Source organism: Bombus vosnesenskii, unplaced genomic scaffold (assembly GCF_011952255.1).
Source record: "Bombus vosnesenskii isolate JDL3184/JDL3185 unplaced genomic scaffold, Bvos_JDL3184-5_v1.1 scf7180000013349, whole genome shotgun sequence".
Lineage (NCBI taxonomy): Eukaryota > Metazoa > Arthropoda > Insecta > Hymenoptera > Apidae > Bombus > Bombus vosnesenskii.
In genome coordinates, this window is record NW_022882985.1 from 59,632 (window position 1) to 85,318 (window position 25,687).

Consider the following 25,687-nt stretch of genomic DNA (forward strand, 5'->3'; position numbering starts at 1 on the left):
ACGGATATAACAAGCTCGTTAATAAAAATATTAAACCACGAAACCGATCGACACGACGCACGCAACACGTTGTACAAATCACTCGCGAAATCACGTTTGGAATTGTCCTGAATTGGAATGTTCTAAAGCAGCGTAGTTTTGTGACGTTTTTTTTTTTTTTTTTAGAAGGGAAATGAAGAAAGAAATGAAGTCATTGAATTTTGAGATATGGTTTTATATACAAAATACGAAATACAAAAAGTACAAAAAAGAAGATTTCTAAGCTTAATTTCATGGGCGTCTTGTCGCTGCAGTCTTCGATCGGCGGGAAAGATCCACCTCGTAATTCTTGACTGAAACAAAAAACCAAAAAAAGGATTAAATTATTATAAATTTTTCTTCTGGATAAACTAAACAACGGTAGAGAAAAATGTGAAACTAAAAATTTTGGCGGGTTTAAAAAAAAAGTATTTTTTTAAAAAGAAAATAAACTTTAAGGTGCTATAACAATTACTTAAATAAACTTTTTTTCTGGTAGGTGTGTTCCCATGCGAGCACAATCTGCTTTTGCAAATTTAGTTAGTTTTGCAAACTAACTAGCTATATCGAGCGCAACGGAGTAATTTCAGGTGAAAAAATAAGTCGAAAGTGCAGAATGGAAATTTGTTTATACGGCGCTTTGTTCTCGTGAAAATTACATTCGAAACTTGTTGAATACCCGTACGTTCGAACCTTTATTTCGTTGAAAATGAGACCTTAAACCAGGTTAAATTACATTTTATTCTACCATTTTTCTCTCTATTTTCGCCATTTCCTTTTCATCAACAAATTTTCCTAAATTAATTTTCGTTACTCGTGGATTTGATCCGTTTAAAAAAGACAGTTTCTACTAATCTAGCTAGGACAGAATCTACTGAGAGAGAGAGAGAGAGAGAGAGAATATCGTTTTACATTTTCCTCAGAGGAAATTCTCTAATCAGATTCGAATTTATATTTGCAACTTACTCGATTCCATCTATCCCGATCACGAACAAAGTGCAGTCCATGCAGAGCGACCAGAATGTGTCCTCCAGGGTTTGCTTGATAATGCAAAAGGATCGACCGATTTTGCCATTGGTTGGTTCTGTTCCAGTGTCGATTCGTTAGGAAGCTCTCGAAATCTCTCCGGGTTCCACCGTCTTGCTCCCAATATCGTTCTCCTTAAGTCTGCGGTCGTCAATTAACGGTGTTCCATTATTCACGAAAATGCCGGTCGATGGTCGTTCCGTGGCGAGTGCTTCGCGAGTTTCCAGTTGCAGTACCGAGACACGGAAACTTTTCCTTCGTCCAAAAACTTCTCCAGGCTACTTTGTAATTCCCTTCATTCGGAGTATATGTTGCCGGCAATGTGTAAAATGTCGATATTTTATATTGTAATACCTAGGAAATGAATAGGGAGCGCGTCGATTTTAGGCAAAAGCGTGAAACGTTTGTGTTGTTCTAATATATCGTGTAGTTTTCCTGGCCATTGTACACAGAGTTGTCTAAAAGCCAGACACAATCAAATTTCTCAGCCACTTTCGATAGTCGGAGAAAAATATGTTTCGAACGAAAATTCTATCAGCTTTCAGTCGACTACAGATTACGATATTACGAATTTCGAAAAAGGTTTTACTTCGATGGAAAGTTTTCTATTTTTCTTCTTTTTTTTTTTTTTTTAATGAAACAATACACCTTTCTGTACTCTATTCGATGTATTTTTTAATTCCTTAGAAAGAGATATTGAGGTATTTGAGTGGAAAAAACGAATAGTTAAAAAAAAAAAGAAAGTTCTACGCTGCATCTCCTTGTAGATTTTTCGTCATTTCTAGAAGTTGCAATAAGAGCTGTCTGCCACAGATCGTGTCTTCCACGTGACTGCTTCTACCACTGATTACTTCTTGGGTTTTATACAATTGGGTTTAATATGAGAAATGTCATAGGTCTCCACGTCTCAGAAAGTTTCCGACAGCTGTCGTCAGTACCATGCAATGCTCGGATGAATCTAACGTCTATTTGATTGGAATTAATGGAACAGTTAAGATTTTGAGTCACTTGTCTCACCTATCTCATCTTGTCTAATGAAACGTAAGAACAAGGGGCTACCAAACGTCTGGCTCAGTCTGACGTCTGTTTGATCGGAATTAATAAAATAGGCAAAACTTTGGCTCAGTCGTCTCGACTGTCTCATCTTCTCTAATCAAACATGAGAAGGAGGAGCCATCAAATGTTTGGCTCAGTCTGACGTCTGTTTGATCGTCTGTTTAATTGATGTTTCATTAAAGAAGATGATATAGGTAGAACAACTGGCTCAAAATAACTGGCAAAACTTTGGCTCAGTTGTCTCGCCTATCTCAATCAAAACTTTGGCTCAGTCGTCTCGACTGTCTCATCTTCTCTAATCAAACATGAGAAGGAGGAGCCATCAAATGTTTGGCTCAGTCTGACGTCTGTTTGATCGGAATTAATAAAATAGGCAAAACTTTGGCTCAGTTGTCTCGCCTATCTCATCTTCTCTAATCAAACATGAGAAGGAGGAGCCATCAAATGTTTGGCTCAGTCTGACGTCTGTTTGATCGGAATTAATAAAATAGACAAAACTTTGGGTCAATTGTCTCCTTCTTATGTTTCATTAAAGAAGATGATATAGGTAGAACAACTGGCTCAAAATCTCAACTGCTTCGTTAATTCCGATCAAATAGACGTCAGACTGAGCCAGACATTTGATGGCTCCTCCTTCTCATGTTTCATTGGTGAGACTGAAATAGAAACCTGAGAAGGAGGAGCCACCAAATGTCTGGCTCAGTCTGACGTCTATTTGATCCGAATTAATGAAACAGTTAAGATTTTGGGTCAGTTGTTTTGCCTATCTCATCTTCACCAATGGAACATGAGAAGGAGGAGTCACCAAATGTTTGGCTCAGACTGATGTCTATTTGATCAGAATTAACGAAACAGTTAAGACTTCTGAGCCAATTGTCTCACCTACCTCATCTTCACCAATGAAACATAAGAAAAACGAGGCACCAAATATTTTCTTAACAATGTAGGGACGCTTGCTACTTTGCCAGAGGACTATGATACTCCTATGATTTCTCGCAAGTGGTTCGACTACCTTTTTCCAGGTGGTCGACTACCTGTTTTCACGTGTTCGACTGCGTGTTTCCATAAACACGACTTCCAGTATAATCTCCCCTATCCCGATGTTTAAGGCACGGGCCTGCTTGATAGTCTTACTATTAAATCCTGCAGCAGGTACCGGACGAAATAGAAACTGCAGGTCCTCTTTCCTTTCTCTTTCAAACTTCCTGCAATGCCTACCGTGACGATCGTACAGCAACAAAATTTGTCACGATATTATGTTTTATCAAACCTTCTCATCATTCATAGTGTGTCACGAGCACGAGCTCGCCTACAATCTTTTCGCTAGATTCGCCTGTATTATCACACGCGGATTCGATCGATAATCGTCACTCGACCGGAAGTTCACCGGAACGCGATCCATTCGGCAGATGGGGTCACCGCTTTCACGCGAACGACCAACTTTCTCTGCCGTTCTCGGAACAACTTTGAATAATCGCCTGCCTTCAACTTGTCACGCGCTTCCGTCCCCACTTTTACGGAATGCACCCTGCAACAGGTCTGCGATGAAATTCTGCCCTTCGAAAGGTCCGCAACTGCTGTGAAAATTACTCGTCGCTCGCATCGTCGACGAACGAACTCGTTCCAGTTGTTTAGACACGAACGAACCTGAAAAATTAGAGGAATTTTTTTCAAATGGGTTATGCCAGCTGGACTTAGCTCCGATGTTAAATCCGGTATTCTCCGCGCCTTTTTTTTATTCCTCTCTTAACGCCTCCGTTGAAGAATTTAAAGGCTGCGATAAGCAGAACACGACGAGACCTTTCGCTCGTGTTTCTGCAGCTTGAAAGCACAAACGTGCATTTAAACGGCGAACAATTTTCTGATTCTTTACGGCGCAGTGAAATTCACGGTTCCACCTATCGAGCTCCATTTATCACGGTTACACTGCCGCAGTATAAACACCAGGACGATCGATACTCGGCCGATTATTGCTCTCGCTTTCCTGAAAATATAAACTACACCCATTGTTTCAGCCTGTGTTAATTGTTCCAGCCACTTTCCTGAACCTTTCGCTCAGACTGACTACCATAAACGAACTTTGCTCCCTTGATCATCGACCGAACAAGTTTCTCCTTCCCATTCCACGAGATTATTCTTCTGCTAGCTTCCGAATTTACCGTAAATTTGACATTTTTGCAAAAAATTATCGTCTCACGACGGTGCAGACGTTGCCAGGATTTTTCAATTATTCAAAATTTCGGAGCTTTAAATTTGATGAAGATGGACTCACGTGTATGGTAAATATAAGTTACACCATATTATCAGGTAAATATTGTAAAAATAGGTTTGCAGGTGGAATTTTAGATAGCTCAGAACCTGGACTAGTTTGAATATTTTACAGAATAATCGAACCTTGATCGTCCCTCAGTGTCTTATTAAGAATCTTGCAATTAGATTGCTGACTTGTATACGCTTTGAGAAATGAAAGAATACAACATAGAATACGGAGATTTTATAAAAATATATAAAATAACCAAGATACAGTGCTTGTTATGATTCTATGATATTTAGTAGCTGTAACACTTTTAATTGCTTGTTGGGTAAAATTTTATTCGAATAACAAATGACGAATAAAGCTACAAAATTATCATTATATTCGCCACTAATGAATGTGTCCTATCTAACAACTATATATCTGACTAATAAAATAATTTACTCGACTAAAAAATTATTGCTGTAAGAATTTATCTGAAGAAAAATTTAATCGAATAAAATTATACATTATATATTACACTATTCGATACACATTAATATATATATTTATGTATTTTATCGAGGATGGACATGGTATCGAACCTGAGATATATCTTCGAGCTACGTTGTCCAGTTATTGTAACATTAACTTCTATAACTAATTTTGTCCAAATGGCAGATTAGAAAATTCATTGTTCCTTGGTAAATTATTCGTTGTATGTTACTTATGTACACAGAAATACGCATTTCCATGAACGTAAATATAAAAACTTCTTAACACTTTACCGACCGGTAGCCTATTAATCAACTTTTTATCGCCGACGCTTGCCAATCGCTAGCCGATTAATCGGCTTTTTGTTGCCGACAATCTTCCTCATTATTTGAGCAGTAATTTGTTATTTGATACTAATGTACCTTGCTCAGTTGCCTCAGTTGCGTTGCTTTATGAGCTTCCACTGTTTTATACCAATTTGAAAAGCTTATCGTTCGCGATGAAGGAAAAGAATGGTATTGAAGAGTCTGAACCAAAACAGAGCCGGCGCCAGGAAGAATCCGCGCCTGAGCTGCCGGTCGTACTGTTGAACCGCCAGCGGTCGGTAAAGTGTTAATAATCGAGGAATCATCGCTACTAACGAACAAACTATTTCTGTTGCAGTACACCAACTGGGAGGACCCGTACAACGGCTACATCTACCAGAATATGGTGGCGGACGTGGTGGGCGACTACTTCTTCATCTGTCCGTCGATCCACTTTGCCCAACTGTTTGCGGAGCGCGGCATGAAGGTCTACTATTACTTCTTCACTCAAGTAGGTAGCGCTTTTTATCGTCACGTGCGCCTAGACTACGGGAACGTGTCACGTGAAACGCGCCCGATCGATAGGGAACTATTATGTTATAGTCTGACATTTCCACGGGACGATAGTCACGTGGCGACTGACGATAACACGGCTCGTGATTCTTCCCTTTTCTGGTCGTTTGCTGCAACGATCAGGGTAATATCTATCGTCCTGTCCAAGGCGAATCGTTGATTGCTTTCAGTGTTTCGAGTATGTCAGGCATTTTTCATAGTCGAATCGCTATACGACATTTTAAATGTCTAAATTACATTCGAATGTTGTGGTATGAAAGCTGGAATCTAAATTGCTGAGGGAGGAAGATGTGACAGTAGGTTCAAGGCTGGCCAGTCGATTTAAAAGACAAAGGGATGTTAAAATTTGTTTGACAGATTATGAGCAACGTTAGACCTGTATAGGCTTGGTAACGCGATCCGTAAGAAGTCCATAATGGACAAATTTTTAATTGACAAATACTGTTCGCACGACTACTTGTTAAAAACCGTCGATTCGTGGAATGAAAGGGAAACTGGATGAAGTTTGTACAACGTACGAGGGTTAGGGACTTAGATGGGACTAACAGCATCATAGCCATTACGATAAATTCAGTAGTTCGTACCAGGAATACATTTTAAATAAATGCAGTCGTTAAAATTTGTCGAGAAGAATAATAATAACTGGAGGATCATAATCGCTGCATATTACGAGGAAATTATGAAAAATTCGCCAGGGTTTTCTTTTACTTTTTTCCACGCTTACACGGTACAGTGGGTGGCAGGGAAAAACGAGCTGCAACGTCGACGAATGATTGACTAATAACAGCCACTCGACGTAAATTATAGCTACACCAACGTTGCCGATGTATGTTCGGCAAATTTCGTTCGTTTTTCTTCCTTTTAATTCTTTACTTCGTTTTTCCTTTTTCTTCTCTTTCTTTCTTTTTTTTTTTTTTTCATTATCGATCTACCCGGTTGAAGTTGATCGTGTTCATTTTCTTTCCATGCGAATGCTCCTCTACAAAAAGCGACGCCATTAGAGTGAATAGTATCGAAGACGAGCTTTTAAGAGGCGGCGTTATACTGGAACGAAGGTCGACCAGATATTAGGAAAGGCTACCCTTTCAGATCCGGGACTTTGTCGACTTTATCGCCGCGTTTTATCCTACCCCGCAGTGGTATAAATCAATAATTGAGGCTCTCAAAGGGAGAAACCCACGACGATTCTAGGATCCTTCCAGGTTATTAGATTCTTGCCGTGTGCCTCGCGACTCCGCCACCGTAAGACACCGTAATTTCTTCGTTCCACGTGGTTAAGCTGTTCCACGGGCCGCACCATCCTATCTGGCCTCGAGTTTATCACGAAATTTCTCGATATATATTCCCGCGCTGAAGTTATAAAACAGGGCATATAAGCGAAAGTCGTGAAGACTCTTGAACTTTCATCGCCTCTTTAGCTCGAGAGGACATTAGGGACCCACAATTTATGGATGGTAGAACGGGCCACGTTTACGAGTTCTTCTGAGACACTTGGAAACAGACAAGCTGTGAGCTCTAGGAAGAAATAAATGGAAGCTGCAGGTTTCGTCGAATCAAGTTGCCAACCTAAGATCGAAGAAGATGTAAGATCTTAGGTCTAACTTGGATCAAGAGTGAAAGACGAGATTCAAACCAAATTCAAATCCAAATTCACCTTACAGATGAAGATTAGACCCAGCTGAGGCTTAATTTCAGGTGAAATTCCAGTAGGACTGTATCTTGAGATTGGGGAAAGAATAAACAATAGATCCAACTTGAGATGAGAACCAGGCGAGAACCAAAATTAAACCCAGTTCTAAGATTGGCGGACAAATAAGATTTAGGTTAGAGACTTAGGTCTAATTCTGGCTCAATTTGAAGCAAAAGCAGGCCTAATTCCAAGATGGCAGAAAGAGTACCAGGGTCTAACTGACACGAATCTGGCTGAAGCTTAACTGGCACAAAACCCTAAAACTCCATGGTTCCAGGCCCAACTGAGTTTTAACTTGAACGTAGTCCGACTCAAACCTTAGCCTAACTGCAAACTGAAGGAATAACCAGTAAAAGATGGAGAGTACACGTAAGGGAGAGCCTATCCTGAACCAGGTCCAGGTGCGATCTAATCCAAACTTAGCCTGAAGCCGTAGAAGTAACTATCCCGCATTTTACTGCATCCTTGTCTCCTCTAAAATTCATGTACAGCCAGCAAACGAAATTGAAAGGCGGCCATTCCATAAAAAACCGCTGAAGCTCCAGGGTGTTTCACTTTCATATAGAGGCTAGATCCTGGGAGATTTCTCGCCGCCGACTAACTGGAACGTGAAATACTTGTAAGCGGAATGCCGAGGCCCAAGTAATTAGCGGAGGAGGTAATTTATCAGGGAGCGTTGGTGGAAGCAAAGGAGGATGTCATTACTCATGCGCGCCCACCGTAATCTTAATAACGGTTTCGCCAGCCAGTTAAAGCAGCCTCCTTTAACTCGCGTTCGTTTTCAGCCTCTCTCTCTCTCTCTCTCTCCCTCTCTGTGTCTCTCCCTTCCGTGGCCTTATTCCACGCGCGCCTTCCCGGAAACTTTCATCCTTTCCATTCGATCCTTAATACCATCTCTTTCTCCCAGGAATGGCACGGTTACCAAGTTAATTGGTCGGTCTACGGTCTCCTAAAGGGTTCAGATCTAGCTGGCTCGATCTTGATTAGAAGGGCAAGACTACAAAAGAATATCCGGTCGCCACTTCTTGTTCCCTTCGGTTTTCATCCGTTCTCGAATTTCCCTCGGAGAAGTTTACTCGCCGGAGGAGCAATAAAAGCGGCAGGAACATGTTCTCCGCGTTTCCAGTTCATCCGGCAGCCGAGGGTGGACAGACGGGGGAAAAAATTAAAGATGACTCGGAGAGAGGAGACGCTGGAAAGAAGTCGTAAGTTTCCCTTCGGGGCCGGGACGAAACAAGTTCAAAGCCGGGAAGTGGGTCAGAAACGGGTTAACGCTGGGGCGGAAAAGAAATGGGGGGGGGGGGAATGCACGTCGCTGGAGAGAACACGTGTATAGATATCTGAAACGCTTCCGCCGCGAGGTCGAAACACATTTCGTCCATCAGGGTACGCTGATTTTCTCACACTACACGCGTCTCGTAACATAAATTCGAAACTTCCTTCCTTATCGACCGGGTATCCTCTAGCTACGTCTATGTTTCTATGGGAGTAACTTGGAAAGACCCGAGTATCGAAAAAGTCGAATCGTTCGTCGAATAATTTGTACACGTCGAAAAAATAATCACAGCCGGAAATAAACCGACCGATTCGTTAAGCGATGAATCGCGCGGCCGATTAGCCAAAGGAATTAATGGAAACGAGACTCGTGGCTTCTGAAAGACTCCTTTCAGCACGTGACCCTTCCGACTCCGCCGGGAATCTTTTCACGCGCTGCTTTTTCTCGCTAAACTTCGTTATCGACCGAGCCGGATCGCGCTCCACGATTTCTCGCGGGGCCATTCATTGGCCACGTTAAAAGCGAGGCTGAAAGGAACGAATCGGACTATCCAATGGTTCCGTGGCTATTGACAGCGCCGAAGAGGAATCGTCCCATGAATAGAAATCCCGCGGAAAGCTGCTTGCATCGCGTGAACATTGACTGGCCTGGTTATCACCGAATCAAACGCCGCTTTTTCGTCGACTGTCTTTCAAACAATTGAGTTTAATTTCTTACGAATTAATCCCTGTTACGCGTAACGATTGTTTCTCAAGCCGCCTGTAACGAATCGATTAAAGATCCACACGTTCAAACAGAATATGTCAATCATTGATCAGACGAGGACGAGTATCAAGTGGTAAAGATCGACGATAAGTCAGCCACGATCGAAAGTCACGAATTATTCGACGAATAGCTGATTCTGCTCATTCGTGCAGGTCTTGATCCGTCGCGAAAGATTTTTCAAGAGATTAAGACGTAGTTTTATAGAGATACAAAGTGGTAAAGATCAACGATAAGCGAGTGGCGGTTAAAAATCGTAAATTTCTCGAGGAATATCGAATCTCCTAGGTTCTTAGAAGCTCTTAGTAGCTTCTTATTTATCTCGAATAATTTCTGAAAGGAAGGAAAAGGGAAGAAAACTGTTCGTTCGAATAGCTCGTCTCGCAGAGGAATAAAGGGCAGCAGCAGGATTTTAACACGGCGTGCGGTGAAACGCGGCCAAGTTAATTAAGAAATGTCGTTCGACGGCGTTTATTAAAGCAGCGTAACGAAATTCCTGGCGTCCATCGAGTTCCGTTGAGCATTATCGATCGTCGTGTCATTATGCTCGCCCCTGGGCTTCCCTTTGGTCGATCTTCGGCCCCACCCCAGCCTGTCCTTCCACTGTTGCCTTTGTAATTTTAAGGATCGTTAAAATTAACGACGTTTACCGAACAAAAACGACTGTCATTATGACAACGCCGTGTTCGCAGCTTCCCTCCTTCGGAGCTCGTTTCCCTTTCCAACGTAATGTGACGGCAATCTAACAACAGAAATCAAGTTCGATTGTCTCTCTGACCTAGATGTGTACACAGATTTATTGTTATATCGGTGACAGAATATTTTTTTTTTTTTGTTAGAAGACAAATATTTGTTATAAAATATAGGAAAATGTAATAGTAGTAGCAGTACAACGTTGTAGTTTGTCAGTGTTGTTGGTCTGTCGAAATAAGGTTTGAAACGGTAGCTTTTTACAATTCGTTTCAAAAACGACAATTAGCCTGTTCTTGCAGACTTTAAACAAGAATGGAACATATTTAACAAACAATTTGAAAATTCAGTAATACGCTACAAGTTACTTCAGGCAGACGATAAATATTTATCAACATTCGGTTGAATAATTATGCATTATACTCGTAATAAGCAATCGTAAAATTCAGTAGTCAGCTATACGCTACAGGTTACTTCAGACAAACGATGAATATTTACCAACATACGGTTGAATAATTACGTTTCGCATTAATAGAAAATCCCATGAAATTGTCAGAAATTATGCAATTGTATATGTATTTCTTGGTTGATTAATAATTTCGCCTCGTTGCAACAGACTCGTGAAATTCCAACGAAACAATTTTCTTTCTTCCTTTCGAAAACATTATTCCTCGACCATTACCCTCTGTAACCAATTTTTCCGCCAGTTTTCAAATACCATGGATCGCTGTAATAAATGTCATTTGAAAGAGTTGCGGGGCAGAAGAGGACGAACAAGTCGCCAAGGGCAAACGGAACGATGTTTCTCCGTCGACAGTTGGAACAGCAGCGCAGCATCGCGTCGACGTCTCGGGCGGCGAAAAATCGACCTCTCAACTTTAACGCCTCCGCTCTATCAACTTCCGCATAGACGTTCCTTAAACTTTGCTCGAGCATGTGCGCAGAAAATGCGAGACGATGCAAGTTTTTGGGCAAAACTTGGCGGCGCGATCATTTCACAAAATTCTGATTCCTGAACGTTTGCTGATGTACTTTGTCGTAGCTTTCGTGGAGAACGCCACTGATTGAAAATCTAGTCGAGAACGTAGCTTCTAACTCGTATGTTTCTCTTCTCTGTCCTCAGCCAACAGCGATCCGAGCTTTTCGATAAGTTCTCGGGACAACAACGTCATTGGGAAACTCGCGGAGAAGTTCTTCGCGGCTGTAGGGCCAAGCGGATCGGAAACCTAAGCGGAATCTTGCTGAAGGCAAACTAAAACCTAAACTAACCGAAAGTTTCTGGTCACAAGGAAGATTTAGAAAATTTGGTTTATTCGAGAAACAACGCGATTCTATTCTATCGATGTTAGGGAATCTTCTTGATCGCAAAACCAGGTAATTGCTGGTGGAAAAATAAGACAAAAACGTGGGATAAAATTTGTTCGCTTTGGTGCTTCGTTCTTGAGAAAATCGAGTTTGAAAATTAAAATTGAAAAGCAAATACGAGCGTTGAAATCGGCCCTGGCTAAGGCCAACGATCGATCTAACGCTAATTGTTACAAGTAATTAGCAATGATCGGCTGAACCGTCCAAATTTCAGGCAAATTGGATTTTTCGTACCGCCAAGACAGAAAAAGTCAGAGAACAATTTTATTTGTAAGGCACGTTACCTTTTCCAACTAGCCGTGGGTCGAATTACGAAACGAGCCAATTCTTATGACGATATTCTGCGCTTCTATTCGGATTTTTCAATTTCAGGAAATTCTTCGGCTCTCTTTTCATTTTTTTAATTCTATCCTGGGGTACATGTACGCGTAACGATGAATATAACGTAATTATTATGTCTTTTTGTAATCATTATGTATGTATTGTATTATAAAAAGAACAACAATAAGAAGAACGACAGGAATAACAGTAAGGATAACGACAAGAGCAGCAACAAGAACAACAACAACAACACCAAGAACAATAACGAGAACGACGACAATAACAATAACAAGAACAACGACAAGAACAATAACAAGAACAACGACAATAACAATAACAAGAACAACGACAAGAACAATAACAGGAACAGCGGCAAAAACAACAACAGCAATAACAATAACACGAAGAACCAAAAGTACAACGACAAGAGCAACGACAAGAACAACAACAAGATTAACAAAAAGAACAATAACTAGAACAACCACAAGAGCAACAGCAACAAGAACAACGACAAGAATAACAAGAAGAACAACAAAATGAACAATGACAAGAACAACCACAAGAACAACGACAAGAACAACAGCAGGAACAACGACAAGAACAACAACAACAAGAACAATTACTATAGTAATAATAATAATTACTGTGTCGAGGCTGGACAAAAGAACTGATTGGGTAAATAAACGTGTAAATAGATGTGCAACCAGAACGACAGAAATAGAGGTTTGGAGAAGCCAATAAGGGAAACTGGCTGCTCGGGATTCGATCTCGCCGGATTTCGTTATATTTCGGCACGGGGGAGACGAGAAGAGGCGGAAGAGCCGCGGTTTTATTGTATCTTCTGACGGAAGCCGTCTTATCAACTGGGCCATTTATTGATTCAGTCGAGTGTATTCTTAAATCCCGGCCGGATTCGCCGGAAATAACTGGAAATCCGTGCATAATACGACGTCCCAACGAACTTTTAAAAAGGACAGACGAGGAGAAAACCGACACAATAGGATCTCGAACCGGGCCGATCGATAGGGGGCCGTGTTTCATGAAATTTAATTCAATCCCGAATTAGAGGTCAGACCGAATTACCAACTGATCCTTAATTGACACAGAATTGGCGAGGTTTCGTATAAATAACACATCGTTGCTCGCGTATTGTACTCAAATCCGGCAGATACCGTGACGTCAGTCTACGGATTCAAGAGTACGCGCTACGCGTACTTCTGGCGTTTCTAGAAATTTCTATGTTTCTAGAAATCTCTCTAGCTCTAGAAATTTACCACTCGTCTTTCTCGTCTGTTTCGATAAAAAAAAATCTACGCTACGATAAGCGAAAGGAAAATTCAAATTCGACAATCCTTGAAAATACGATTCGAGAATTGCAGCTTAGTTTAGCTCGCTATTTTAGCTACTTTATTTCCATCGACTTGTATCGTCTTTCTTGTTTTCCCAAGTCGTAGACCGCGGAACGAGTATCCGAATTTGCAACTGCGTGGATCGTCTCTTGCTGTCACAAATTTGATCAACTGTTGTTGACGATGTCCGCTGCAGGGACCAATGCCGAGATCCCAGAAAATAGAAGATCTTAGACTACTTTGTATCGATCGATTTATTTCCATCTATCCGCTCGTATCATTTTTTCTTATTTTTCAAATTCCTACGCAACGGAACGAGCATCCCAATTTGACGCTACGTCAGCAATCTTCGTTGCACAAATTTGATTAAGCGTTCTATGACGTGCCGCAGGCTAAAATTCTAAAACATCGATGTATCTCTTCGTATCTATGGCCCATTCCTTATAATCAAATAACGGGTGTTCCTCTTTTTATAGGCGGAACGCTCGCTGTATTTTTGAAATTGCTGCACCGTGAATCTGTTAATCATCGATAAGGGAGAGCAAACACAGTGGGTAGAGGCGGGGGTTGTTTAAATCGCAGTGTTTGCAACGGGAACGCGGATCTACCGTGTTTGCCAACGACCTGCACCGATATAATACAGCCCAGCCATTGCTGTTTATAATCGTCATCCGATAACGAACCAAGTTCCAACACAGCCAGTACATATTTCTCTCTTCTGCTCTCAGCAACACAATTTATCCATAACGAAACAATATTGCGCGTACCTTCATTCCACGTTGAATATTCTTAACTCTGCACGGTTATCGTCGTCTGATTACTCGATGAGGATTCTTCGTATAAAAATGTGGAGATGAAGGACACGGTGTATTTTCCAACGCGGGACGTTCAAAGGCCAAACTGGTTTACTCCGCTTCTCTAAATTTTCGAAACGTTCGACACTTTGGAAATCTTGAAAATGTCAGCATCAGATCGACGCTTTTCTTATACAATTTCATCAATTTTCTCCACTTTCTATCTCGCGGAGTTTACCTATTCGGCAATAAAGCGGCTCGTCACAGTGTGAACGACGCTTAACGATGGCAGGGACGTGGAAGTTAAAGGAGAAAAGTACGTCTAATTAATTCTTGTAACGTCGCGGTGAATGCAGACGTCAGTTTGTAAGATTCGATCGCGCCAGATTAATCAACGCCTTCGTTAATTCCACGTTCGAAAGATGTGCACCCGGGCTTGCGACCTTGCCATTGTGAACTTGCTGGAAAGAATTCGCGCAGAACTCTGAAATCAGTTCAAGCTGAACAGATTTAAACGCGGATTAAAAGCTGGCGTCGTAACTGTAGGAAGACCTCGACGAAGAAGAGAGATGCGACCGAGTAAACGCGAAATTTCCGCGTAACTTTGAATTACGGAGGATGATGGAGGCTTCTGGCAAAGGAAGGGGACGAAAGTTAGGAACGAGCCGGTATTGTACGTTACCGGGAGACGCTATTCACGAGGACGAACGTTCAATTACCAACGATTCCGGGTCGGGCCTTAATTTTCCCTAGGCTAGAACCTAGGCGGGATCGAGACGATAACCATAACGCGAGATGTGTCTCGGGACAAGAAGCTTCGCCGGTTTCCACAGGCTGCTGACGCTCCGTTGATCCTCTAAAGACTCTGTATTTCAGTGTAGCTACTATATTAGAATAATTTCTGTCTCGAGTAGACACCTGGCTGCGTCTCAGTCGTTTCGAATACTCTTAATACTTATTCTTCGCGTAATACCGCGCAATTTTCCTCCTTTCATCTTTATTCTTAATTAACCTTACAACTACGATAGTGTGTCCGTAAATGGCCGCCTCTTTTTCCCCCTTAATTGACCGGTCGTCATCCTCACTAGTGGGGCTGGTTGCCTGTTCCCAGGGGATCGTAATATACTGTTTGAAATATGGCGAATTTTGACAGCTGAATAACGTAACCTAATCCGAATTCAGTCGTACATGAAAAAGGTACCAATTATTCATGATGAGACAACGATGAAACTTTCTTATTTTTGGTTGTTTCTTAGTTAAACTTTGACCAACGTGTGTCGTGAGATTTTTCTGATTAAAATGAGACCAAACGCGATATAGTTTAAATCATATTTACACGTACATTTAATAAACGAAAGAGAATAGGTTAATGGCATCATGCAAACAAATATGCTGCAAACTATATGGTGTGTATATAATTTCATAGGGCGGTTTTCTATATACTTTTACGGATTTCTATGAGTAAGCAGGTTTAATATTTGATCTACCATTTCTTTCGCAAAACGTCGCGCGGGATTTACGTATCTGAATATCGTGGTTTTCTTTTCTACGACCTGTACGAAGTAAGCTGCCGCCCATGTTCGGTTTGAGGATCACTGTGCGCCCCGCTGCTTAGGCTGACCTCCTTTCGTTCGTGTAGGGAGGTTTGCTCGCGTGTAGGGACATTTTAGCCAATTTTTAACTGCCAATAACTGAAAAACAAAGCAGAAAACGCAATTTTTTTTATTCTTGATGTTCGTCTTATTTCAGCTTCAAGAATCTCCTCTTACATTTTCCGGCACCTGTAGCCAAACATAATATATATATTCATATAATATATTTATTTTACATGTTATATATTTATATATATATATATTCTTTCTTTTTTTAATTTAGAGTTTGCATAATTTCGTGCTATACAATCACCCGAATTATTATGACAGCTAAGAAGAAACAGACAACTGGCATAAATCCATAAAAGAAATTCTTCAAGGTAGTGGTAGTTGATAGACTGCTCAGCCATTCTCAGCATCCCCGTTTCAATTTTCCTTACATTTCTCTAATTCCGCGTATATTGCTTCGAAAGGCTGGCTGTTTTCTCTTCTCACAATTTTTCTTCCCGCGTTAAATCATCCATCTTTTAATCCTGTCTGATAACTGGGTAACCTGTTTGCATTATTACAGGAAGAGGCGAATATGGGTTGCTGACCTAATGGTATCTAGGTTAGGTCTGCGTTAGGTCGGAGTTTCGTTTTGGAGCGTCAAAAAATTTCCATCGATATCCATGTTTTCTGAGAGGACCGGCGTATTTCAACGATGTCAGTGTCGAGTTCAGCAAGCTCTCGGTTCGTAACGTTACTTCCGGCCAGAAAAGCAGCGCGATATATTTCGAAAAAATGTTCGTTGCATTATTGAAAAATATATCGTTTCCGAATTGCTTCCGCCAATATCGTATCGGCCACGAAAGCAACATTATTACAACGACGAAAGCGATGCCATAAATATTCACGCGATCACTCGACGAATCCCTCGTAGCGAAACTGTCTCGCTCCTCCGTGCGTCAGCTCGACTCCGTTACTTTTCTCTGTCTATGTGCGTTACTTAACACAAACCTAACGTAACTTGTTTTACGAGTTTGATGATTTTCATGCCATTTACATGTATGGGAGATCTTAAAAAAATATTTGACACGTATTTTTTTATATCGACCATCGTCCACATTGAAGGGACCATCAAAGTTGATGGTTGCACATAAACTTTTTGTGGCGTCTCCAGGGGACGTAGGGAAAAATTTCCTTTGAACTCGTACGCGACGAATATTTATCAGAAATTATTTGCTCGAACAAGGTGTGAAAAATTCCAATCCCTTTGTTAATTTCTCTTACTTAACGTTACGCTCCATTCGCACGTGAATTATCCGAGCCAACCACATTAACACGCGTTTGCAGAATCTTTTATTTCACACAACGACAAACATTCGACGTAAATTTCGCCAAAATCCGCGTCCTCCTCTTGCGTAACTCGCCTGCATTTCGATAACAAAGTCTCGTTCTACGTTCCGCCGCTTTTCTCCGATAATCCCGTCGACCGAACGCGAGAATAAAAAATAGTTTCGCCCATTTGCGAAACTGCGTTTTGCAAAATACGCCGAAGTTCCCCCCTTTTTTTTTCTTCCTTTCTTTTTTCCCTCTTTTTTTCCGCTCGGTAGGAATCAATTTCCCGGCGAGAGGTCGTTTCCAGCGAGCAAGTGGCACGGCTGAAATGAAAACTGACAAACTGCGGGATGGCCAGCGGTTAATAGCAACGCGATATCGCGTCAGCGAAGAGACGAGGGTCGATCTATGGGGTTGGCACGAAACGCTGAGAGAGAGTGGGAGACAGGAGGGGGCAGGAGGAGGTGGAGGAGGCCTGATACATGACGACAACCCCGGCAACGTATTTGAACGAGCGCGTTTAACGCGGGTATAACCGAGCTGCTGTGTGTTTCAGAGGACCAGCACCAACCTATGGGGTGAGTGGATGGGAGTGATGCACGGCGACGAGGTGGAGTACGTGTTCGGCCATCCTCTCAACTTGACCCTCGAGTACACGGAAAAGGAACGAGACCTGTCCTTGAGGATGATACTCTACTTCTCCAAGTTTGCCTATTCGGGGTAAGTTAGCGTAAAAGCCATAACAGACATAAACATATCGACGTTGAGGAGCACAGCTTATTTGGCTGAGTTTTTCTCAACTGCGAAACAGTTAAACGTGTAACCGTGGAACAATTTCACGAGCAAATAACACGGAAACTCTGCAGTATTTGTATAGCAATGATTTGCGTGGAAACGCACGTGTCCTGAAAATTGCTAGCATGAAACGAAGAGGTTAGCAAATAGCGTTTTTGGTCAAACGAGTTGCTCCTCCTCGGTGATTTAAATGGCAAACGAGCAACCGTTTGTTCCGTGTTATTCGCCATTGGTATTTCATATTGTCTGAAGAACTTACGAATGCAGGATTTTTGTACATTTCGCGAGGCAAGTTAAAGTGGTAGAAATGAGCACAGCATGAGGAAAATACGCGAAATATTCAACGTATATAGTATACTTTTGATATTATTCAGCGGATGAAATAAATTTCTACTTGGATGCTATTTGTTCGGTTGGCTTTATGAAAATATTTCCTACGGAAATCTGCGGTTTAGTTAGAAATTTGTCGGTATCCTGCGAACTAAGTCAGTCTCGGATAACAGCAGGTAATTTATGAATTGCTGCATCTCCGGTTAATTGTCCTGGCTGTTGCACGGCTCTGCTTATTTATGCGGATAGTACCGTACTTTCGAGAATATTTTTCTCCCTCGAGGAAACGGCATATAATTCCAATCGGACGAGACTTTCTCGAAGCTGATTTAGCAAGCAATCAACCATACACCATACGTAGTATAATCGAGCAGCCGAATCCTGACGCGTGTACGTGGAATTTCACGTTGCAGAAATAACAAACTGCTCACGGAGGTGGTGAAAAATTCATAGAAATTGTCCTGCGTGTTTCTACAGAAATAGAAGATAGCAGATAGTAGAAGGTCCACATGGTCAGAATTTTCCAGATATATTCGCAACCGTGCGAGAAGCTGCCAGCAAGAAGTTGGCAACGTGGTCGAGCCTATGAACCATCGACGACGATCAATTTGCCTCTTAACGAAATGAAACTATCGATCGTCGCCTTGTTTGCCCTGTACGCATTTCTCTTCGCCCGGCACACGATTTTACCAAGCTGCGTTTGTTTATTCGACCGGTCGCGGAGAGACGCGATCGCGAGGAAGCGCGTCAACGGGAGTCGTAAATTCTCGCTACGATTAGCTAATCGACGCCACGAACAGATCGATCCCTTATTTCGGTTAGGATAATAGGGATGGTTGAATTAGTATGAGGTGTGACGGATGAAAAGAGAGAGAGAAGAGTGCGTTTCGTCCCGGGACTACCGGTGGACTCGTCAGTAAGGCTATGCCCGGTAGTCCCTGCCTTAGACGTAGAGGGAGTCTCGTTAGGTGCGGTATTTATATCAATCGCTCGGTATATTCGACCGCTAGCGAGTTAGACAGACAGACTCGTTGTCGTCGTAGCCCTCTAGTGTTGGCGGTTGGTACCCGCGGATCGCCCGGGAGGTGTTGCGCCGCGTTGATGCCTCGACCTGTCGGCGTCCTGTTGATACCGATCCGCCACAGAGGTGTAGCTTGTTGAGTAGTAGTAATTAGTAGAGGTATGGTTATAGTAGTTTGTTGTGGTATAGTGCTCCTGCCAGTGTAGAGGCCGAGATAGGTTCTGCTGCTGATGTAGATGTCGCTGCTGGTGTAAATGTCGCTGCTGGCGCACCTGCTTTTCTTCTCATTTTTGTATCGTGAAAGAAAAATCGGACTATGGATGCTGGGATTTGAAGGGTCCCTAACGTTAGTAACCTAACCACTGCGCTGCCATCGTGTGACTCCAGTTGGTGTGGAGTGCCGCTACAAGTATAACACTGAGGTTAACAGGTTATAATATATACAGGGTGGTTGGTAACTGGTGGTACAAGCAGAAAGGGGGTGATTCTACGCGAAAAAAGAAGTCGAAAATATAGAATAAAAATTGTTCGTTCGAGGCTTTGTTTTCGAGAAAATCCACTTTGAATTTTCGCTCGGTACGCGTGCATTTTATCGCGTCTCGTTAGAACGGATCTCACTGTAGATCGTTGTCTCGATCGACGTTATGTTGATAACAAAACAAACTACCGGAATTATTAGAAGATGTCCCGCTGAGAACTAGAGGAAGTTTAATTTTTCAACAAGACGGTGCACCGCCACATTCTAAATAAAGTGCACGCGTACCGAGCGAAAATTCAAAGTCGATTTTCTCGAAAACAAAGCCTCGAACGAAAAATTGTTATTCTATATTTTCGACTTCTTTTTTCGCGTAGAATCATCCCCTTGCCGCTTGTACCACCAGTTACCAACCACCCTGTATATTTCCAACAACTTTGTAGAGAAGATAGTTACGCTGTTGCGTAAGGTATAAGAGAAGTAGGTGAATGATTGATGGGTGGAAACCCGGTCAGGAGATGTCGACTGTTCTAAAGACGATGAACAGTGAAGTCCGGCGACGATGCTGTTGCAAAGGAAAACTCTCGTTCGGTGGTGATCGTCCCACTACTAGTCGCTTGTGGGTGGAATCCTGGGAAACATGGGAAAAGCCACGTTTTTACCTGATGAAGCAATAACCATAAGGAACCTCTTGACTCGAAGATGTTTTATGCCAATTGACGGACTTAAGAATAAATCAAAAAGCCTCGTTTTATGTCGTTGCCTTAGGATTATTGCGACCCGTTTAATTCTATATGCATAGCTGGTGGACGCCTCGACCGTAGAGAGTCACCGGACGTAACAGCATTATTATCCAGTTCCCTACGACCCCAAATCCTACGAAACCCGGTCGCCTGACCTGCGCCTCTATCAGCTAGCTATTTAGGCCTTTGCAACGTTTCAACGGACGCGAAGCTATCGGCTGCATTAGGATGATACAAGGTTTCTCGCGACGTCTCTATAAATAAATTAAACGCAGCCATTCGGCGAGGGCGGCTCACTTAATGGGATAAGAATCGAACGGTATTTCATCCTGGTAGGATTATTCGCTCGTAAATCAAAGTCTACGCGAGAAGGGTGGGGCAAGATAAATTTATCGAGATTTAAGATGGTCGTGGCGCGAGTCTATGCTAAAGGGAATAGGAATCGACGATTTTCATCGGCAGATAAATTTTCAGTTTCCTTATTTTCTTATTTCCATTCGGAGTTCCGCGGACGCGCCGTTTGATATTTCACTCTGCAGCCAGAGACCGCAACACCTGGCTGAGTAAATCCAACAACATGAAACCGTCGTTCGCTCCGCTCTTCGAAATATTCTTACGGATTTTTTATTCCTTCGGATTAGTCGAGACATTTACTCGCGAACGCTCGTAGCAACGTTTTATGGACACGTTACGTACGTTATAGGAAACATTCGGAAATTTCACTCGCGCTATAACGCGTTACGACTGTCACTCACGATGCTGATAAAATTTCTAACAAATTGGACAATGTACGTAGAAGTTAGCAGATATTTATCGCGAACGTATAAACCTCGCAGGGATCGTCAAAATATTTGAACAGCTGATTGCTCGTTATATTGGCTCGGCAACTAAGTGATTGCGGATTTTGGCGTTAGGTGGTATTGACAGAAGCCGCAATCACTTAGTTGCCAAGCCAATATTGGTAAGTCAGGATATTTAGGGAAACTGTGTTAATTATTTCTTTCAGATCGATACTATATAATTTATTCTATATAACTTCGTTATAATTTCTATATACGTTAGCAGATTGCTTTTGCGGCAAAGTTTCTTTAGATTCTCAACGTATCCGAAGAAATTTTCTCAGAAGTTTGTCTACTATTCCCCTGCTAAGTTATTTAAGACCACGTTGAATATCGCGGTTGCTTAAAATTGCATTTGGTATTCGCGTTTGGATTCGAAGCCTGAGTAGAGCAAAAGTGGAGCAAAAAGCGAAAGAATGTCACGTGTCCTAAAAGGTTGCACGAAGATGAAGCGCTTCCACAGGAAGCGTCGAAAACGCCTGGTCTTTTCTCTAATACTCGACGACTGTATAACGTAAACTATAATATAAACTGTAAAGTATAATATAATTAATATATAGATAAGGTATAAAGCAATAAATAAATAATATGGCATAATAATATAAAAAGCGGATATCGTAATTGTTATAAGACAAATTTTTAAATTTATGGTATAAGAGTTGATATGTTTAATTAGAAAAATTTAATTGCGGATGGCCATTGCGAATGAATAAAATTTATTTGATTACAAAGCAATCATTATCGATGACGAGAATTTTATTTTCTTTGCTAATAACCATTATCGATGCTGGAAATTTAATTTTGGTTGCCAGTATTCTATATAAACGAGCATAATTTTTCTTTGGTTATCAGTAGCCATTATCGATGGTCCGAAATTTATTTTTGTTTACTGATGATCATTATCGTCAGAGAAAATTCATTCTGCTCAGATTCGGCTGTTTTCAATTGTTATTAACATTGCTGATAATTAGTTCATTTTCATGGACAAACGTGAAAAAGCTTAATTATAAAATCCATTTATTAACGAAAAAAGCGAAAATATATGAAATAAAGAATAGGATGAAAGATATCGCAGTGCGACATTAACAATACAATTTTTGTTAATAGAAGTATTGTTCTAAAATATCTTCGTCTCGTACATTTTCATACCATTCTTTTTTTTTTTGCTTAATAAATAACCTTTATAATTACATCCTTTTACGTTGTCAATGAGTACTAATTATCAGTATTGTCAATAACGATTAACAATAGTCGAATGTAATTAGAAGAAATTTTGTCGTCGATATCGACCGAAGGTAACTAAAAAAGTGTTTCATCATGGATAATGGTAATCTATAAGCAAAATAAAATTCAGGCTATCGACAATGATTACTGGTAATCAAAAAACAAAAATTCTGATCGTTTATATTGCATGCTGATAAATAAAATAAAATTATTTATCGACGATGGTTAAGTTTCAATCGTTTACAACGGTTATTCCCAATTGAAACGATAAAAAAAATTACTACTTTTCATTTTGTATGAAATCTATCGATAACTAGCTTCGATTCAAATAAAAATTCATTTCCACCGGATCAATCTCCTCCAAGAAATATTTCCACTGCTATTTTGGATCACTGAAACGAAGACCCGTCGAAAACTTGCTATTTCTAATGGGAGAGTCGTGCAATTTGTAGGTCTCACAAAAATCCGTCGGAAGCGACGTTACGATGACCTTTGACGCGAGAATAGAGCCGCGGATCTATATCTGAGGGCCAATTAATAATTCCAGAAGGTTGCTACGGAGGCCGGTGACGTAGCCTGGGCAAACGGAAAGTCAGCCAACGAATTAATTCCGGACGTTGGGCGTCGTTGTGTTTGACGACACCTATTAAATATTAACAATCGCGAGGCCGCGACGCGTTCCGCGGCACGGCTTTTCAATCTGGGTTAACGGAAACTGAAGAATTATTTATCGACGCCTGGACACAAAGAGGCCGATATGTCACGCGTCGAGCGGACATGATCCATCAAGCCCGCGGCATTTCTCTTTTTTCCTTTCCCCTTTTATTTTTGTTATCTGTGTTGCTGCCGATTATCAGCTTATCGAAGAGCTTCGGTTGTTTGCTAGGCAGCAGGAGCACGTTGATTAATTTTTTCTCGCTGCTCGTACGAATAACTTGGCTGGCTCGTCGAAATGAAACTTGGCGGACGTCGTGCGAAGAGGAACTCGCAGTGACTCGCGAAAGATTCTCCGCGACATCCTTGGAAACTGTGCTTCGTGTATATTACAGTGCCATACAGTGAATTACTATAAAGACGAACACATCGTCTGCGTCACTTCGTTGTTTCCAAGAAACCACCGATCATATCTGGACACGTTGAGTGAAATTGCTTTTGCAAAGAGTCAATCCAAAGCCGTTACAACGAGAGAATCATTGGTTTTAGTCAGTTAGCTGTTGCGAACTCCTTCTAAAATGTATCGCTGTATGCGCTATATACAGTCTTTTCCTATAATATGATCTTGTTTCCACTAAAATGCAATTTAAACAGCAAGTTGTAACTACTTCTTACGTATGACGAGTATACTCGTCATGACGCTAAATATCGCCATTTCTTCATGGCGAGTATACTCGTCGAAAACAATTAACTGTAACGTTGTAAACAACTAACTAAACTTCATAAGTACCGAAAGAGAAGACACAAGAACAATTGTTCAACGAGACAATGTTCCCATTCGTATCAACTATCAAAATATGGCTTCAAGATCTGGGGATAAAACTATTACCATAGTCAGTATTGAGTGTCCTGATCTGAACTTAATCGAGAACCTGTGGGGAATTCTAGCGAGAAAAGTTTACGACCAGGGAAGCCACCTATTGAGATATAGTTGAACTTACAAAAGGAATAAAATCCGCGTGGGCGAAACGAAACTTCAAATAAACTGATGGATAGTGTAACCGACGGATTAATGCAAGTAAGTAAAAGTAAAGAGTCGCTAAATTTCAAATGGGAAGATAACAAAATTAACATTACGTTTACATCTTGAACAATGATTTATGTCCAGTGTTACTGGACAACGATTATTTTCTCTGGTAAATTCAATATGTGAATACGTAATGTCTGTATGTAAATGTGATTTAAACTATATCGTGTTTGGTCTTGTTTTAATCGAGAAAATCTCACAAATACGTTAGCGGAAGTTTAATTTAAAAAATTCGAAAATAAACAAATTTCACGATTGTCTCGTGCGCGAGCTGCTGTTGTTTCATGGACGATTGAGTTCAGATCGAGTTGCACAACTGCTCAACCGTCGAGAGTGGCGTGTCATTCGATCTCACTGTGTCTCATTCTTTTCCAAAGTGATGAACTCGACCAACTCCTGGAACACCTATCTTCATCAATCTTGTTCACCATGTGAAACCAAACTTAGGGATGTTTGTTTCAACTAGCAATTGCTGATGTCGATGTGACGATGCTTGTGTCAGACACAGCGGTGTTGTTTATGTAAATAACCGCGGACCAAAATGTAAAACGACGCTTCCAATTATAATTTTTTCCACTTAATTGCAAACGGTTAATTTCAATTTAATACTTGAAATGGGGCCGATACTACCACTGACGTTCTGTCTTAAAATTATTAAAAAGGAGACATCGTCAAAGTGGCATCGTACTTTTCCTCTCTGCTCTTTGTTTTTGCTTGGAACAAGCGTGTTCGATTCTTGGCCAGATGCCGGTTCTCTCGGCTGGTTGAGTTAAGGAAATTCGAATTAATTAAAATGCGTACTATGTTTAAGTGTAAACTATATTTGGAACTGTCAATGGAAACGTGAGAAAATACTACGAGCGAGTCCGGGGTAGTTGCAGTTACAGCACGTTCTGTAGATTCGGAGATGTGGAACTCGATAGTTTTACTTCGACGTTCGTCCGCGTCGACGATCAAAGCACAAGGAATGCTCGAAAATACCAGGCACCGCAAGCTTAACCAGTTAGCTGTTGTTGACGAGTATATTCGTCACGAAGAAATGGCAATACTTTGTGTTATGACCGTCGGTGATAAATGTAAGAAATAAAACAGCCATTCCATTGCAACTTAATTCTATATTATAACAGGCACCGCAAGCTTAACCAGTTAGCTGTTGTTGACGAGTATATTCGTCATGAAGAAATGGCAATACTTTGTGTTATGACCGTCGGTGATAAATGTAAGAAATAAAACAGTCATTCCATTGCAACTTAATTCTATATTATAACAGGCACCGCAAGCTTAACCAGTTAGCTGTTGTTGACGAGTATATTCGTCACGAAGAAATGGCAATACTTTGTGTTATGACCGTCGGTGATAAATGTAAGAAATAAAACAGCCATTTCATTGCAACTTAATTCTACATTATAACAGGCACCGCAAGCTTAACCAGTTAGCTGTTGTTGACGAGTATATTCGTCATGAAGAAATGGCAATACTTTGTGTTATGACCGTCGGTGATAAATGTAAGAAATAAAACAGCCATTTCATTGCAACTTAATTCTACATTATAACAACCACACGCACCCTGTGTTCGACGAGTATACTCGTCGTCGCTTACATATTGCCACACGTTTCAGGCACACGCTTTCCAAAGTTTTCAAGGAGGCTGCAA

At 41.2% G+C, this 25,687-nt stretch overlaps 1 protein-coding gene across 1 annotated transcript in view; it reads left to right on the forward strand.

Moving 5' to 3' along the window:
• The first annotated feature begins 5,484 nt into the window (after window positions 1-5,484).
• The window catches only part of LOC117236581 (acetylcholinesterase-like), a 32,531-nt gene continuing 12,328 nt past the window's right edge, over window positions 5,485-25,687 (forward strand). The window contains exons 1-2 of the mRNA XM_033499667.1: window positions 5,485-5,644; window positions 17,422-17,585. Coding sequence (XP_033355558.1) covers window positions 5,537-5,644; window positions 17,422-17,585 — 272 coding nt within the window. The 5' untranslated portion in view covers window positions 5,485-5,536. The remainder of the gene's footprint in view (window positions 5,645-17,421; window positions 17,586-25,687) is intronic.